The sequence below is a fragment of the Solea solea genome, chromosome 13 (genome assembly GCF_958295425.1).
Source record: "Solea solea chromosome 13, fSolSol10.1, whole genome shotgun sequence".
Classification (NCBI taxonomy): domain Eukaryota; kingdom Metazoa; phylum Chordata; class Actinopteri; order Pleuronectiformes; family Soleidae; genus Solea; species Solea solea.
In genome coordinates, this window is record NC_081146.1 from 27,214,639 (window position 1) to 27,227,427 (window position 12,789).

General features: G+C 40.4%; 1 protein-coding gene across 1 annotated transcript in view; it reads left to right on the forward strand.

The window, feature by feature from the left end:
- sv2a (synaptic vesicle glycoprotein 2A) overlaps positions 1 to 12,789 on the forward strand; it is a 41,168-nt gene that overhangs the window by 12,734 nt on the left and 15,645 nt on the right. The window contains exon 2 of the mRNA XM_058647842.1: positions 8,514 to 9,275. Coding sequence (XP_058503825.1) covers positions 8,666 to 9,275 — 610 coding nt within the window. The 5' untranslated portion in view covers positions 8,514 to 8,665. The remainder of the gene's footprint in view (positions 1 to 8,513; positions 9,276 to 12,789) is intronic.

Consider the following 12,789-nt stretch of genomic DNA (forward strand, 5'->3'; position numbering starts at 1 on the left):
CCGGAAGCAGTGACGGAACATGCTGCAGATGTCTGACAGTGGTTGGTACAGAGGAACTGCACCCTGACTCTGTGTGGGTGTTTTTATTTCTCTTTTTATTTTATTTTATTTATTTTTTTATCACGTCAATACATCATGGCTCCATCTGCCACTTCTGTCCTTGTGGCCAAAACAAGACATGAATAATGGATGGCTCTGTCTCAGCAGGACTCCCCTTGAAGCTCAGACCAGAGTAGCTGATGGGAAAATGATGGATGACGACAGAGGGAAAATTGCTGGCATTGGCTGGAGCATCAGTGTAGCCTTGCTGTCGTGTGTCTGTACTACAAAAACAATACTATATTCTCTCTCACCCAGCTCAATGAGCTTTTCCTTATAGAGCACGTGTCAGAAAAACAAGCGTATATAGTATATCATGTTCTTGAAATATATCTTTAAATAAATTATAGTGAGATTAAATTAGTGATGAGCAGGAAAACTCATATATCATTATATTATTTGTCTGACTTCAAAGTACGATCAGCTAATATGACTATTTAAAATTTTATCGAAACACAAATCAATTATTATGCCAATTCTTAACCATTGTTTTTTTTTTTTAATCTAGTGTTGTTGTTATGGCGGGGACTGTGTGTACTTACCTATTGCAATTTCAAGAATAAATGAAATAACAATTTATGAAAATATTTCAGAGGATCTCATCGAACATCGTCGTTTTGTTGTTGTGTTTAAAGACTTTCGGCCAAAACTGAAAATGCCTTTTTGGCCATGTGCAACGTAATGTTTCGGTGCATCACTAATGAAAGGTAATAAATGTATTTTAAAGTCATAAACAGTAGAGAGTTTATTTTACAGTGTATTTACAGTGTATTATCACTCAAATCTCAGAGAAACAACCTGTGTGCTGCTTTATATCCACATATACTGTATCTTCTATCAGGATATAGCCTTACAGATATATTGATTTCATTTATATCGTTTATATTATATCGAATGATGCAAAAAAGTATATCTGAAGAAGAGATTGTTCCCATATCGCCCAGCGATATTTGTTAAATCACAGTATCAGCTCTGTCAGCAGTTGTGTTTCTTCTGTATCCTCCTCTGATTTATTTGAAGACAAACACTTTGGCTTTGGCGCACATGGTATCTTAAATGAACATACGGCTGAATATAATCTCTGAGTCCATTCTGGCAGCCAACAGGCTGCTTTATGATCCGTGTAGGTGTTTGTGTACTTGAGTCTTCAAACAGAGCGCTGACGCGTGGGCCGTGCTGACCACACACAGGATGCAATGCTGTAGTTCCAGTCCAGAGCAGACATCAGGGTACAGACAGAGACAGATCTGATTCATTTCTTTATGCATCAGCTGGGTTGCATTTGGTTCACAGGTGGTGTAACAAACAAACATATGATTGTCACTGTACCAGACAATGAAATCAATGGTGTTTTCCTCTGAAAACAACTGCAATTCAAGATTCCAGCTCGATTTCAGGCAGCGTGACATGGTGAAAAACTGTCATCAGCTGGTCATTTAGCTCAGGATCAGGGATGAGCTGTCAGAACTTATTTATTTTGTGCATCACAGCGAGTGAATCAAAGATGTGCAGTGAACGTCGCTCTGCATGACATTAGCAGCCATCTGCAGCTCAGCCGATCCAACGCTGATCTCATCATTCTCACCTCACTCTCACTCACTCACTCACTCTCTCGCAGCCTCATGTGACGCAAACTATCACTCTTTCTGCATTCACATTCATGATTTCATTCACATACACACTCATAGTGATACTGGCACCGCTCATCTCATCTCATCTCATCTCATCTCACCTCGCGGCGTCTGTGCGTCGAGATTTGATTCAGTGAAAGTGAGAAAAGCCCACGTGACAGACAGACAGTTACAGTGATACAGGAACATACAGCTGAATGTTTGCTCTCCAGAGGTCAGAGGTCATCGTGGCAGCAAACAGTGTGTTTTATGACAGAGTGTTTGTTGACTGAGTCTTTAACAGTGTGTGTGTGTTAATGCAGCTATCACACACTTTCTGTTTTTGCATTTATTTAAAAAATCTATCTGTCTGTCTCTCTATCTACCTGTCTATCTATCTATCTGTCCATATATGTCTATATATACATATAGATGACTGTGTAAATGTGTAAAATAAATAAAGCGTAATAAAATAATAGCAGTAGAGGGCACAATAAGTCTGTTCAGCCTATTGTTATAGTTATTAGTCATATCTGAACAACTGATAATACATTTCAAAGCCAATATAGTCCGATTCAGATATTGTACTGACATTATTATGTATCCTTAGACTGTGTATTCTTATATGAAATGTAATCATTTAAGTATATGTTTACTTTTGCCGAGGCCTGGTATGAGCAATGGCTGAGCAGTTGAAATAAGGTTGAATTCATTATTATTATTATTATTATTATTAATAATTATATTAATAATAGTAATAATAATAATAATAATAATAATAATAATACTATTAATATTAATAATGAAATACATGCTGCAAAAATCATTGAACTATGGCTATATGGTGTAATATCTAAACTGAAATTTGGTGAGATAGGAAAACTTCATTACACGTCATTTATATGATTGTTTAATAAATGAGCCTTTAAATGCGTTAAAGAAGCAAAGTGACATGAGTCAGATTACAAAGGTGGAACGTGATGTTTGCCACTTTCAATAATTAGATAAATCTCATGTTTAGTGAAATGTTTTCTACTACTCTTATTTTGGCTTAAAAAAGGAGACAGATATGTATATATATATATATATATATATATATATATATATGTATATATGTATATCTATATATGTATATCTATATACATATATATATATGTATATATGTATATATATATATATATATATATATATATATATATACATATATACATATATATGTATATATGGAGAGAGAGAGAGAGAGAGAGAGTGAGAGGGAGAGAGAGAGAGAGGGAGAGAACAGGAGGAAGATATCATGGTTTTGTGTGACACACAGTCTCACACACAGTGGTGTTGAGTATATGAAGCGTTCATTGGTTTCTTGCTCCTCATCCATCTTCTCTGTACCAGTATCCTCTAATCGCTTTCCCTGCCAAAAAACTGTCCAGTGCTAAATGATTGTTGGATTTCGACAAAGTAAAATGCCATGCTGCTCTCACTGAATCAATTCAGCTCAGCTCTTCACGTTCACAATCAGTTTGGCAAAGAGTAAATGTTAAATGAGTCATGAATGGCTGCTGTGCGGCTGGTGTTGACAGTTCTAACGTGGTTAGAAGTCACTCAGCAGCAGCTGAGACTCTCTTTGCTCGTGTGACGAGGTTGTTGAGATGCTGACACACCATTCAGCCGTTTACGAGATCGTGCAGAAGCAGATATGGAAGTAACAGAGTAACAGCAATTAAACTCCAAATCTTTAAGAAATGGGCCGTCAGCCTTGTCATGGTGCATGGTGGGCCACGGATCTGCCTTTGAATACTGGTTCATCTTTGCAACCCTAACTGTTTAATTACAGATATTCATTTAATAGATATAATAATTTCACACATACATGCAGAGAAACAAATCCACAGGCATGGTATGTTGTAGCAGCAGTAAGAAGACCTGAACGCTGCAGTCAACATGTCATAAAGTGGTCTACACACACACACACACACACACCTGCAAAGTCTTACTTTGAAAGAAACCTTTGCAGGTCTGGTTGCTTTTTCGCCTTTTTCTCTCCGGAGCTTTCAGAGGACATATTTTGATGACACCGTAAACATCCATCCATCGTCTACAGCTGACGTTCCCACCTCCCTCTCCTGGCCAGATGCATGTGTTCTCCACTCGCTGGCGAACACACACTGTGGAACCATGTCCACGCCGGTCAACATTGGTTTTTCATGCTTCAGCCGCTCCGATGTTTACTCATGTGTGGCCCCTCACTCGGTCACATGGTTGGTTCCTCCGTCTCTGACGACGCTTCCCTCTTTTATTGTCGGCTCTGCTGTGATTGACGTCATCTCTACATCAGTAAATCTGTGATTGACGTTTAAGAGCTAAGTGAATGCACACTACGAAGGGGCTGGTATATGACTATCATCATCATTCCAATTCAATATTGTTCAAATATACAGTCGATATGACTTCCTGTCTGATCCACATCAACGTGATGTATCGCCATTTTTTCCACTGCTGCGGAAGCTGGTGCAGAAATTAAGCTTCTTCTTCTTCTTCTTCTTCTTCTTCTTCTTCTTCTTCTTCTTCTTCTTCTTCTATTTGCCGCATTTGTCCAATCACTGTGGAGTTGGGACAGGCCGTCATAGGTCTGTCCCACAGAGAGCAGTTGAAGCTGAGCTTCAAGTGGTTTCAACGCAGAGGCTGCTACGGGAATACGAAAGTCACGGATCATCTTCCGTCATCCGTGATCAACAGCTGATTCTGCTGTTGCCGTCGTGTTCGAGTGCATTTTCAGTATTGAAGTGTAGATACAGCACAGAAGAGATCTGAGCAGAGTTTAGAGCAATCACCAGACACCGGTGTGTCTGTATTTCCCGCTCCTCTGACTTCGTCACTGCTCACAAGAACAAAACCAGTCTTGTTATTATTCATTCACTCTTCATTACACATGCCAGTGCCTTCATCGGACAGTTGCACTGAAAGACATTATTCATATAACATGAATACTGTTGATATGTTCAGTATTTCCCTGTCTGCAGTGAGAGAGCGAGCAGCTGCTGCAGCTGATGAACCCCAGGAAAGTCACTTGTTATTCAGTATCTGCAGCTTGTGAGAGGCTAATCACACGGTGATGAGCTGCTTCATCGCTCTCACATGAGCTTCAGGAGTCTGGTGGCATGAATGTCGTGACCATGGTGACAAAGGAGGATCAACCAAGCATCTGACAGACATCCATGCATGTTCTATCCTCCACACGACGGTCAACATTTACCATTTCTTTATCTATATATTCAAATAATAGTAATTTAGTGATTGATGTATAATCAAGGAATGGACACATTGTTGCAGTCTTCTTGTCGTGAGGCAACAGTGTTGCCACCACTGTTTTCTTTAGTTTTCTGCTGTAGTGTGAGGTGACCTCGAGATTGTTTAAATGTGCCTGCAAAACAAAACGTGTCATTATTCTAATTATAAAATAAAACAGCACGGCTGTCAAACGGTGCAGGTCTTCGCCCTCAGGCACCGTCAAGTGATCGCTGAGTGAACAACAGCAAAAACAAAAGTGAGCAACGAGCAGGACGAGATCAGGCCAACGACGAAGCACCAACACTGTCACAACATTTGTTTGGACTGTGATGACTGCGCCTGTCAGAGTGTGAAGCTGTGGAAACAAAAGAGCTGCAGAGTCACTCGCGTCTCAGCAGAATTACAGCGCGAAAACAGGAGGAATCCACAAATGAGCATTTAATGGATAAATACAATGCACCACTGACCTTTATTCTCTCCTGAATAATTGGAGTCTTATCTTAGCTCATGTTGGCTGCTTGTTCCTGTGGTTCATCCTCAAGTGTTTAGACCCTAATGTACATAATGACTATTGGGGATTAGTGGTCACAGTATGTTAATGCCAGGTGTTTTTTTTTATTAGTATTTTAAATGTTATTTAACCAGAAATAAAATCTCTTTTGCAAGGCTGTTCTGTCCAAGATATACACCAGTATATATACGTTAGAGTACACATATGACTATTTAAGCATACAGCACACTCATTACAATGTAAAGATAATGAAATATACATTAAATCTACTTTAAATAAATATATAATAAGTATGTATGAAAACACAATCAGCTTTTTTTTCAATGAATCAGTCGGACTTTTACACTTTTATTTGAAGTTGTCTCAACTTCAAATAATAATCTCTTGTTGTGATAGTTTGATCCTAGACCTCAATAACATCAATGAAAGTGCATCTACAGCCAGGTGTCATTGAAAAATACTTTAAAGTCTCCGATGAGACCAGATCCTTCCATTTCAGACAATGTTGTAGTTTAACTGTTTCACGTATAAATTCTGGGATTGAAGACAATAACAAGGTTTAGAGATTTGATGGGAATGGACTTGTAAATGGAATATGCCGGTGTTTGGATCAGCGGGTGGAAAAATCAGACCATCATACATCAGCATACAGATCAGATTTTTGAAATGATTTGTTGGACCAAATATTGATGCTGACGGGCCAGTTTTGGCCCACAGGCCACTAATTGTTGACCACTGCACTAAATCTTTAGATTAACATTTTGATGAGTAATTAATCAATAATACAAAATGTCTCTGTTTCACTCCAGTGTGCAGCACATGCCACACTTCATTACACATGTCTGTTTTGCAGCACGGTCCAGTGTGTGTCGCGTCTGTGCTGCACTGCACTTATGTGGTGCTGTGCAGCACATAAGTGCTGCTCAATCAATTTGACCACTGCGCTGCTCGGCTCCTTAAAGCTGTCATGCTGTTTTTGCTCCAGCCATTAGTGCTGAGACAGATAGAGACAGAAAGAGACAGATAGAGACAGAAAGAGACAGATAGAGACAGAAAGAGACAGATAGAGACAGAAAGAGACAGATAGAGACAGAAAGAGACAGAAAGAGACAGATAGAGACAGATAGAGACAGAAAGAGACAGATAGAGACAGAAAGAGACAGAAAGAGACAGATAGAGACAGATAGAGACAGAAAGAGACAGATAGAGACAGATAGAGACAGAAAGAGACAGATAGAGACAGAAAGAGACAGATAGAGACAGAAAGAGACAGAAAGAGACAGATAGAGACAGATAGAGACAGAAAGAGACAGATAGAGACAGAAAGAGACAGAAAGAGACAGATAGAGACAGAAAGAGACAGATAGAGACAGATAGAGACAGAAAGAGACAGATAGAGACAGATAGAGACAGAAAGAGACAGATAGAGACAGAAAGAGACAGATAGAGACAGAAAGAGACAGAAAGAGACAGATAGAGACAGAAAGAGACAGATAGAGACAGATAGAGACAGAAAGAGACAGATAGAGACAGATAGAGACAGATAGAGACAGATAGAGACAGATAGAGACAGAAAGAGACAGAAAGAGACAGATAGAGACAGAAAGAGACAGATAGAGACAGAAAGAGACAGAAAGAGACAGATAGAGACAGATAGAGACAGAAAGAGACAGATAGAGACAGAAAGAGACAGAAAGAGACAGATAGAGACAGAAAGAGACAGATAGAGACAGAAAGAGACAGAAAGAGACAGAAAGAGACAGATAGAGACAGAAAGAGACAGATAGAGACAGAAAGAGACAGATAGAGACAGAAAGAGACAGAAAGAGACAGATAGAGACAGATAGAGACAGAAAGAGACAGATAGAGACAGAAAGAGACAGAAAGAGACAGATAGAGACAGATAGAGACAGAAAGAGACAGATAGAGACAGATAGAGACAGAAAGAGACAGATAGAGACAGAAAGAGACAGATAGAGACAGAAAGAGACAGAAAGAGACAGATAGAGACAGATAGAGACAGAAAGAGACAGATAGAGACAGAAAGAGACAGAAAGAGACAGATAGAGACAGAAAGAGACAGATAGAGACAGAAAGAGACAGAAAGAGACAGATAGAGACAGATAGAGACAGAAAGAGACAGATAGAGACAGAAAGAGACAGAAAGAGAAAGATAGTGCCAACGCCACATAAATGTCACTGCTCCTCCTGGTTCTGTATTCATTCAAGTCTACAGCCCACTGTGGGGAAGGGATTTTCCCCCAGGGTTATTTAGAGGGGCTTATCATTGCAGTGTGTGGCGTTGTCTCACGCACACACACACACACACACACACAGTTGTACAGCATTCTTTGAGATGTATAGACATGGACATCATGTATTCCCTATAGCCCCTTACCCTTACCCTTACCCTTACCCTTACCTTAACAATCACAACTAAATTCTAACCCTAATCCTAAAACCATATCCAGACGGTGTTCTGGATCCAGTGGCTGAAAATGTAAATAAACATCCTTATAAGGTGTGACAGAACATGAGGACTGTCCTCATCATAGTTGGTGTATGTCAACAAAGCCTAAGCGCTGTCATCATTTAAATAAGACAAGTTTATGGCAGGTGGATTATTTGCCATGGTAGTTCTATTCTACAGTTCTAACACTACTCGGCTCTACTGGACTCAAGTCTAGTCGGTTTGGTATCAGGCATGTTGTTTTACATTCGTTCAGTACCTGCTCAACGTGAGCGGGGTCATCATAGTACTGATGTGCTGCAAGAAATGAGTGTAAAGCAGCTTTTAGTGGTTATCAAGACTAGAAAAGACCATTTACCACATTACACTGGTGCAGCAAGTCATTGCTGCGCTGACAGGAACACAACACCTGTGGAGTCACGTGTGCAGTTTGTGAATCAGTCTGAATACGAGGTGACATCACATCCTACCATGCTGTTTCATTTGATCCCAAACATGAATGAAGCTAACACGACCTTTTGCTTTGCTTCCTCCACAGGATCCTGTGTCGCAGAGCAGTGGAGCTGAGCTCTGTCCTTGGTGCTGAACTGATCAGCTGACACTCATCCCCACTGCACACTCATGTGCTTGGGCCACTCCTGATAGCTCCCATTTCTAACAGCAACTGACCACCACCTCAACACACCCACGATGGACGACGACGGACGCTACAGAGACAGCCGCTCGGACTTCGTCCGCGGCGCCAAGGACATTGCCAAAGTGGCCAAGAAGCAAGTGGGGAAGAAGATCGGGCGTGGCGCGGACAAAATGGCGGATGAGTACACCAAACGCTCATATAAGCGCTTTGAGGAGGAAGACGATGACGACGACTACGCCGCCGCGCCAAGCAACGACGGTGGATATTACCGCAACGACAGCAGGGCCAACGACGACGAAGGCCACAGTGACTCCACCGAAGGACACGATGAAGACGATGAGATATATGAAGGCGAGTACCAGGGCATCCCGAGGGCCGAATCAGGAAAGGCTGGCACCGTGGACGGGGGGACAGCGGCACAGGCGCAGCAGTTCAGGGATCTGTCAGCCTACGAGAGCGAGAGGAGGAAAGACCAGGAGGAGCTGGCTCAGCAGTACGAGACCATCCTGCAGGAGTGCGGTCACGGGAGGTTCCAGTGGACGCTATACTTTGTCCTGGGGCTGGCTCTGATGGCGGACGGCGTGGAAATCTTTGTGGTCGGCTTTGTGCTGCCCAGTGCTGAGAAAGACATGTGTCTATCAGAGCCCAACAAGGGCATGCTGGGTAAGATTTCCACACAATATTCACAAACCAAACCATAAAACCGTGTAAAACACGTGTAAACATGTCTGATCAACTATTTTCCTTTCTTTGTTTGCTCCTGTGGCACGTCTTTATTATTATTATTATTATTATTATTATTATTATTATTATTATTTATCTTTGCTATTACCTTTGCAGCTTATCCCCCAGTAATTGCTTTTCTAGCAGACTCACTGGCAGAGGAACTACAGCTATTTCAGATTCAACTGCCCATGCAGTCTCTGAACAGCAGCGGGATTTTTAATCAAGTCTCTCACCGTGTTCTCTGCTTTACTTCAGACCAGTTCTCGTGGGATTCTCATGCTACGTTCAAACTGCAGTCAGACTGGATTTATTTCCCTCATCAGATCTTTTCACAAACATTGTCGCCACTATTAATTGCAAGTGTGCATGGGTTGCAAAGACAATTTGAAGTCTAGTTTGAGTATTTGAGTATTCGTTCATTCATTCTGTAGAAATCGGATTTGAATCACATTTCAAAACCACCTCCAAATATAGCATAGATCAGACTTTCAGGACAAATCTGCAGCCTCACAGACTCACAGTGTCTGAGGTGTGTTTAGTTTACAGTCTCTGGCTTAGGGCTGTAAATGCTTTATGGCCAAGTTCTGCAGACTTTGCCTGAGGGAATTACCCACAGTTCACAGCATGTGGGTAGCCAACAATCGATCAGATCCTGTCTGATGGTAATCAGATGGAGTGTCTGAACAAACGCTTTAACAAAAACGAACCACAAAATACACAAATTGCAAATAAAATGCAAAAATATTGTATTTCATTTGTTTGAAAATACACTTTTTGTTTGTGCTCCTTCACTTGTTCTTTGCACCGTGGCTTTTTGTTTGTGATTCTGACCAAAGAACAAATCAGGCAGCGCAAACATAAAAGAGCACATTCTGATCATTGCAAACAAATATTTTTGAAAGATTAAATCAAAGTTTTATTTGCAATTTGTCTATTTTGAATTTGTGGTTCGTTTTTGTTTGCTCAATTCATAAAGTGTTGCTTGCTTCATGGAAATTGACACAAATTTATTTCCATAATGTGAATGGGTGAATGGAAGAACTGTAGATTTCATTAAATTTTATTAAAAGTAAAATAACTGCAAACCATTTACCATCTTATCAAACCTTAATGAGAACATATTTGGTCGATCACCTCCCGTAAACAAAAAAATCAAAATTGATCCGTCAAACTGTAGACAAGAAAAAACGGAACTTTCTTAACCTTAAAAAAGAACCTTAGTGGCCTGAAAGTGTAAATGAATGATTTTAAAATGAGTCGTCATTCACCCAGAAAGTTAATAAAATAACTAAATAATAAAAAATATAAAATAAAAAACTCCCAAATCACGAAGTTAAGCAACATTTTTGGGCACCTCGGTATAAAGGTGAGTGTCATGCTGTCTGTCTGTCTGTCTGTCTGTCTGTCTGTCTGTCTGACACCATGTCTGTTTTGCATGTTGTGAATTGGACTGCAAACCTATTGATCTTTGCTCGTCCAAACATCGCTGCACTCTATAATCAGCTGCCCTGCACAAGGACACGGTGAACACGAGCTCAAATATATGGTTCCTTTGATCAAACCAACAAATAGGTTGATGCAAGATTTATACATTTATAAACTCAATTGAATGAATCTGGTTCACACATGAAATTCTACTCATCTGAAATCCACGTTATTGAAGCGAAATAAAAATTGAAATGGAAAAGTTCTGTTGAGCCAAATCCATGTTAGTGAATAAAAATAATAAATAATACAAATAATAATAAAAATAGTGGAAGGAAATAACAAAAAGTAAAGAATGTGACACGTAAGCAAATTATTTCCAAAAAGAAAGAAATGAAGGAAGGAGAGACAAGTATAAATGATATTATATATGAATATTATCACCAAAGACGTGAGATGTTGATTATATGACGGGATCATCTGCATAAAGACAATCTACAACTCTGTCAAAGTGAATATGCTTTGACCAGACTCACCTCTGCTGTACTGCGTCGCCCCTCCACCCGACTGCGTTTGTGTCATGCTTTAGAGGAGGAGCTTGTTCCCTGCCCGTGTTATGCAACACGCTCGACTCATGCGAGACAACCTTGTTTGCTCTCCATCCCATGATTCCTTGTGTCCTCCTCCCCACCCTGACCCTCAACACAGTTCACACTCCGCTGCCTTCACACACTTGACGTATAATCCACAGTAACTTCAGCAGCTCCAGCCACACACAAACAAAAATGTGTTTAAATAAATGCAGAGGAGCACAGACTGGTTGTCATTGGTTTGTACATAAAGATTTCTGCAGAATAATTCAGTGTTTTCACCCAGGCCTCAGTTAGATATGAAATTGAAACTATCGTGTACCTTAGCGACATCATGACATTGTTGCTATGACTGTTAAGCTGTTATTACTGCGTCTGCCTGAGGCTCAAAGGAACCTTTGCTCATCATAATGTCTCCTTGACCTTTGAATGAAAACACGATCAAAAACTCAGGAAGAAGGACAGAAGGAAAGGAAAGGAAAGGAGGGAAATCCTCTTCATTGTCGTTATACAACTGAAATTGCACAGCGACATTTGGAGGTGAGATCAGGAGGAAACAGGAGACCTGACTCCTGTGGGAGATGCTGAGATGATACCGACAGGATGTGACAGCATGTTAGATGCAATTACCTATTTTTAGCACATAATCTAAATGAAGTGGATACATCATCTGCTGAGATATACATTCTTTTTTGCTGTATTGTCAAACCCATCAGCCCCATCAGCCCCATCAGCCACTGGCTCATTCAAAAAGCCCTGTGCACTGTGGCAGAAAGGAGAAAACCAGCTATAAATAGTGCTTGTGCCCTTCCCCCTCCTTCACTCATGTACACACACACACACACACATTTCTTGCCTTGTTCAACCACACATGCACACTGCGCTGGAGCCTTTGGGAGTTCTGACACACTGCAGACGAGCCACCATCCTCCCTCTCTCTCTCTCTCCCTCTCTCCCTCTATCTCTCCCTCTCTCCCTCTCTCTCTCTCTCCATCTTCCCCTCCCACCATTTGCCCAGCTGTCTGCTCTTCCTCTCTGCCATCCTCAAACTCTTCAAGCCTTATTTAGTTTGTCTGAACGTGAACGTGACTATTTAAAGAATGGGTAGGAAACAACAGCTGAAAGTGATTTTGAAGAACGTAACTGTTTAATTTTAATTCAGTCTATATTAAGGTCAAGTTAGATTTAAAGAAATTAGTGCCACAGCAAACCATTATTTCCATAATCGAGTAATTAATTAATGGATAACTTGTTAACAATTACATTTGAATGATTTATGGAGCAAAGAAACCACGACATATTCACATTGAAAAAGCTAAACAATCAGATTTAAAATACATAGAAAGAAAGGGCTTTAAAAACATCTCATCTTAAAGTCGAGGTTAGGTTATTATGAAGAATAATTGTCTGTTAAATGAACCTTTTGTCCTCTGTGT